The sequence below is a fragment of the Cercospora beticola genome, chromosome 10 (genome assembly GCF_033473495.1).
Source record: "Cercospora beticola chromosome 10, complete sequence".
Lineage (NCBI taxonomy): Eukaryota > Fungi > Ascomycota > Dothideomycetes > Mycosphaerellales > Mycosphaerellaceae > Cercospora > Cercospora beticola.
The window spans coordinates 24833-30832 of record NC_088944.1 but is presented as its reverse complement, the minus strand read 5'-3'; the positions used below and the strand labels follow the sequence as shown (position 1 = coordinate 30832).

The 6000-nt window shown below is 53.7% G+C and overlaps 2 protein-coding genes across 2 annotated transcripts; one reads left to right on the top strand and one right to left on the bottom strand.

The window, feature by feature from the left end:
- Nucleotides 1–3114: 3114 nt before the first annotated feature.
- RHO25_013148 (uncharacterized protein) lies at nt 3115–4095 on the bottom strand (the record flags this gene model as incomplete). The annotated part of the gene is made up of 1 exon (XM_023605074.2): nt 3115–4095. The coding sequence occupies one exon, from the start codon at nt 4093–4095 to the stop codon at nt 3115–3117; it is 981 nt and encodes a 326-aa protein (XP_023448561.1).
- A 669-nt stretch (nt 4096–4764) lies between these two features.
- RHO25_013147 (uncharacterized protein) lies at nt 4765–5829 on the top strand (the record flags this gene model as incomplete). Its single annotated transcript, XM_023605073.2, has 1 exon — nt 4765–5829. The coding sequence occupies one exon, from the start codon at nt 4765–4767 to the stop codon at nt 5827–5829; it is 1065 nt and encodes a 354-aa protein (XP_023448560.2).
- Nucleotides 5830–6000: the final 171 nt, after the last annotated feature.

Here is a 6000-nt window from a genome sequence, read left to right as displayed (position 1 = left end):
CAACAGTCTGCCAGGCGTGGAACATGGATGGATCAACATACCCTCTTGCCCACCATCGCGATCTACCGTGGACACACACTTTCCTTCGACCTCTGCTGCTCATTACGAAGACGTGGACACTCTCCTGCCATCTGCCATGCGCTCACATCTACCGAAGACAGTAGACGATACGACAGCTACATACGATTTCTGATTTCCTCCATCATCACTTTTCCTTCTTCTCTCCCTTTCGCCATGCTCGTGATCCCCCTCCTGTTCCTATGCATAGACGCGTCCGCCTATGCAAAAGCAAGAGAGGCTTTCACCAGAGAGCAAATTCGTCTCTAATGAAGATCAATCCGAGCCATCATTTTCCACTTCATCTCACAGCCTCATCTTCACCCTTCTGTCTCCTTCACATTCCGACTCCACATTCCCCTCCCCCTATCTTATCCCACCCCCTCAGAATCGCCAGGTTTCCTTTTTTTCGCAGAACAATTTCGAGAAGCACAAAACTTGGGTCGTCTCCTCGTCCTCATGAGCCATAGCGAGCGCGCACGAGAACCCCCTCCAAAAAGCCTCGATCTCGAGCTCTCTTGCGTAGGCGGGAGGAGGGGAAGCTTGTTGATGAAGGCAGTACGCTGGACAACGGATGCTCGCTGCTCCAAGGCCATCAAACGGGCCATCACTCCGTTCTCCAGCTGTGTGTGTCATTACGCTGGTTTTTGATGATCAAGTGGATCCAGCTGGGGCGGTGCGTGGCTTGGTCAGCAATAGCTGCTGTACGAAATCTGGCCTGAGAAGTCGTTGGGGATCATCATCATCTGCGCTGGCCAGGCTGCTGGCTAAGCTGACACTGGCTGGTTTGTCGGTTTGTGTGTTGGTCGTTAATCAATAGATATGGTGCAGAGAGATACGGTGGAGCCGCAGCAATAGCGTCACAGCTCTCGAGAAGGGGGAGGCGGCAAAGAAGGCCGGCGCGAACTTGAAAGCGTTCGAACACTCCTAACTTGTGGGCGGGATCGGGCATTTACTTTCGTTCGGAGATCTCTGGAGCGAGCGGCCTGCCTGGAGGACAGCTTTAGACAGGCAGGGCCTTTCTTTGACAAATGCCGTCTTCTCTCTCTCACACACTCTGGCTGTCGCATCTTGTCGATTGTTGACGAATCACTCATGACCGATTTTCCGTGTAAGCTTGCCCGAATGTAATAGAAATCCGTTCAAAGACAGAAGGTGTGTTTCGTCGAATAAGACGTTCAAAGTTGGCCATCGTCCGTGTAGAAGTCGAAATGGAGAGTTCCGACCTGGTCGATTTCTTGTTTGAACCACGATCGATTTGAATAGAAACTGGTGCCTCCTCCACCTCCCTCTTCTTCTTCATTTATCATTCATCATTCATCATTCATCATTCATCATTCATCATTCATCATTCATTATTCATCATTCAACCTTCATCATTCATCCTCCACATTACATTGTGAAGACGGCCGGCGTCCTCATCGTGCAAAACAAGCCTGCCTGCTCGAGCAAGCAAAAGGAAAAAAACCTTTTCATTTCCCTCGCTCTCACTGTTTTCTTCCCTGCTTGATCAACAGCCGCAGCAGGGAGGGTGGAAAAATAGAAGCCAGGATTTTTTCTGATGAACAACAACGCACGGTAAGTTCGCGGGCCGGCCACTCACTCGCTCACTGACTCGCTGCAGGAAGAGGTGAAAGAAAAGCCATCAATGAAGAAGAATCACATCACCTCATCTCACCTACCGAGCGTCCTCGGCAGGCGTTGAGAAGAAGTGATGGCTCAGCTCCAGCAAGCACCAGAGGTCGGGACGCCATTTGGAGATGTTGTTGAGTGTAGTGTGAGGTCGTTTTGTGTGTATGTGTAACACTTGACTGTGGTGAGAAGCAAAGATGCGGAGAAGCCGTGCTCGTGGGGGATGATGATATTTGTTACTTGACACCGGCGGGAATTTTGCCCACGGGTGTGCAAGCAGCAAGCAGGGTGAGCTTTTTTTTTTTTTTTTTTTTTTTTTTTTTTTTTTTTTTTGGCGCTCACTGCAGATGTTGTTTGGAGGGTGTTGTTCAGAATCGACATATGGCGAGTTTTACTTTTTCTCTCGACATCGAGAGATGATGTAGTATGATGATGTGAAAGATTGGATCGAATCGTAGACTTGTTGAAACTTGGGAAATGGGTGTCGGGCACACACGGCCGGCCGGCTCTAGTTGTTGTTGCCGTAGACAGTTCTTTTGTCGGAACACTTCCGTTTTTCTCATTGGGCAAAGAAGAGGGTATCTTTTCGCGCCTGGTCTCCAGAAAGGGCTTGCTCGTGCAATGGATGAAGATCCAGATGAAAAAGAATAAAGAGCAGGAGGATTGAAGGCGGATAAGCATGAGATCAAACTGGGCACTTCACAACGCGCACAGTGAGGTTGCGACCCTGCTGCTGCGTGCGAAGAGAAGCGCCTCTGTCGTTGGAGACTGGTTGCAGCAGATGTGACAATAAGTTGAGTTGATTGAACGATACTTCGTGGTGAGGTAGGTGAGGAAATGAAAGGTGAGCGACCATCCCATGTCCTATGGCTGGCATGCCATCCGCAGCAGAGAGTCTGCAAGACATGACATGGCAGCACCGTTGAACATGAAATGGAAAGTGGAACACCATCCCACGTCCCATGGCGGGCATATCAAATGTGAAATGACAGTTCCATAGGGCATGAAATAGTAGACGCCTCGTGATGTCGAGATCGCACACGTGAGACTGAAGACGAAATTCGTGAAAATTCACGTTTGTCTCCTCAGGAGTTCTTCTACACCATGATCAGAGTCCACTCGAAATCATTCGCGATACTTGATGCGAGATATGGCGGTAGCCTATTTGCCCATGAAGTTTGCAGTCTGAGCGGTGAGGTGGAGTACAATGTACAACGAACTTCAGCTTACAGATTGGTAAAGCAGCCATACTGTGTCATTTTGGCAAAGACTACATTCTTTTCCGCAAGCTTTTGTTCCATGTACCGACGTCTTGCAGAAAGCTCACTCCAACAAGCTTCGCTCTTTTCGTGTTTCAAGATCTCCCTTCTCAGAGATGATTCTCACGAGTGATACTCGGTCTGTCAGCAGCAAGCTCCTTTCATGTCATAATCTCCTCGACCAAGCTCCACTGCTGCACCACTCCCCATCAACACCAGGAGCACTATCGCCAGCGGGTCCGCCAGAAGCTGGAAGATCGCTGGGATCTGCTTCCTGCAGGCCCGCGGCGGTCCATGCAGCCTCATCCTGCGGAACCGCGGCCATCCATGCAGCCTCATCTAACAGATCTCCATCAACACCGAGACCACTATCGCCAGCCAGTCCGCCAGAAGCTGCAAGATCGCCGGGAAATGAGAAGTCGTCAAAATCAAACTCAAAGTCGTAGCCTTGACCAAAGTTGAATGTCGCACTGGAATCGGAAGAAGCGACAAAGACGTTGGCGGCTCCGACTTTGGTAGCAGAAACGGAGTCCAAATTCAGGCTGATGTTGGGTTGAGATCGAGATGATGGGCCGAAGTGCTGCTTCTTTGGCAGTGTGGCGCTCGGCGTCGTTTGTGCGCTGGACAGGTCCATCATGGCAGAATGATGTGTTTGAGGGGGAGAAATGAGCTGCCTCCTCGCCTTCTTGCACCGACAGCTTTGAGGAGTGATGGGCAATTGGTCGTCTTCTGCTTCGGCCTCTTCTATCAGCTCTGACGGAGACTGTCGCGGCGGGCGTGTCAACAGGTCTGCCGCAGGCTGTCGCAGCGAGCGTGCCAACAGAAAGGCTTTGGCTCTCATGGAATCTGCCAGGTGTTCAGCCTTGTGAACTCTGCAGGACACGGCTTCGGCATATGCCAGAATTTTGTCGACTAAGACGAAGCCATCCACGTGTGTGATAGCATCCTGAATGGCACGAGTGTGAAGGAGATGCTGGGCGTTGGAAAGGACGGTCGAAGGGTGAAGAACCCGGCACGTGCCGTGAATCGGGAGCTGGCCAGAAGGTCGCTTCTTCTGCTGATTTGGAAAGAAGCAGATTTCCCGTTCGCTCATGCCGAATTTGGCCCAGAAGACTTCGTGCTGGACGCTGGAGGTAGGAGAGACCATTTCGGCGAAAGCGAGTGGACAATGGGTGGAGAAACGCAGATAATGCGAGGAAAGAGCCCGAGCAGAGGTCAGAAAGCCGGAGATGGGAGCGATGTCAGGAGAAGGGGCGGGAAAAGATTGGTGACGGCACGCCACACAACAACATGTCCATGAGCTTTGACGTGATGGAGAACGGTGATCGTGGGATGAGAAAGGCCATCCGAGACATGCAGCGTCACCGCCATTTCATTGGAAGAAAAAATTGACAGCGGCGACGACGATGGCGACGACGATGGCGACGACGAGGGCGCCGACGACGGCATGGACAGGACAGTCGACCGTGCGCAGGGCAGCGAGCGTGCTTCTTAGAGTATTGGAGGCTTCATCATGTTGCGTCCGTGGTGGAAAGAGGTCTACTGCGTGGCGCGGGATTGCAGTTCTTGTGAGCGTTTGCATCGTCGGTCGGATGGCTGCTGAGGGAGCACTCGGTCGCATGAGGCCGTCATTTCCTGCCTGGTGCCGTGGTCATAAAGAGGCCGGTCTGAGCTTGGCGCGTGGTGGCGAGTGGTGGGCGAGTGAGATTGGGACTGGGACTGCCATGTCGGACGGTGTGAAAGTGCTGCTTTCGTCTGCTGATGTTGATGAGAGATGGGCAGCGGCAGCTTCGGAGGACGGAGAACGGCGCGAACGATGGCGTTCGGCGGGCCGGCCCGTTCAGCCCTATGGGGTACTGTACGCCAGCGAGCACAGTTAACGCGCGGCACGACAAACGATCATGCGACTTCCTATGACTTTACCATCGCCGACGCGTTCGCAACGCAACACCGCACCGCCGCCCACATGACCCTGCCCGGTGCCTTTCCGCCCGCCGGGCATGCCGATATGACCACCACAGATGCTTTGCCCGGCTCAATGTCAACCGCCACGGCCAACACCGCCTGGACGCAGAACCCCTTCCTCCTCAGCCGTCATCTGGTCTGGCGCTTGCGGCAGCGCGGCCTGCGCGTCGACAGGCCACACATGCAGGCGGTCATCAGCGCGTTCACGCGCTACGACGAACGCGTGTGGCTTCTGTTGCAGTGGGCGCGCCAGATCGACCGCCATGTCGGCCCGCATGAGCGAAAGCGAGCGATCCAACAGGCTCGCGCGCGCCCCGCGCCGCCTAACTGGAATTGGATGAGCGAGGAGTATGATCGACAGAGAGCGCTTGTGCCTGGCCTCGTGCTCAACGACGAAGCGCCCGCCAGCTCGACGGACAGTGGTATCTCTTCACCGGGGAAGGGGGACACGCTGCACGAGGATGTCATCGAGAGTGTGGCGCGCCGCATATTCTGTAAACTCATCAAGACGTGGGCACCATCCCACGACGCTAGCCTGCTCGCCTTCGACCTCTGCAAAATGCCCGAGACCTTGGACTTCTACATCGACGACGAACTGCGCAACCGCGGCAACAGCATGCGGCCCCCGGATCGGCGCCTCGAGCTTTACAGCCAGCAGTGCGCCGCGTTGCATGGTCGATTGTGCGAATTCATAACCACCTCCGAGATGCTGCATCTCGTGCCAGAGTACTGCCCGAATGCCGACGTCACGTCCTCTACCGAAGCAGACATGGAAAAGATGTACCAGGGCCTCGCGCACTGGGAACAAGGAACCCTGTTCCAGAGTAGCTCGTGGGACATGGTGAGCACGCTGCACAAAGTTCTTCTCGTTGTGCTGATCCTCCTCGGCGTTCCGATGACAAAACAACAAGACTGATCACAGAGCTCAACAAAGAGGATGGACAATGTCGATACTGTTCATGTGGCCACCTTTGACAGACGGAGATGCCCCCAGAGTTGGACCAAGTCGTCTGGCTCAAGGATGACGAGATCATCCACACTTTAGACGTTGGATCCGCTGCCGGATTTCTTCTGCCAGCTTCCGCAT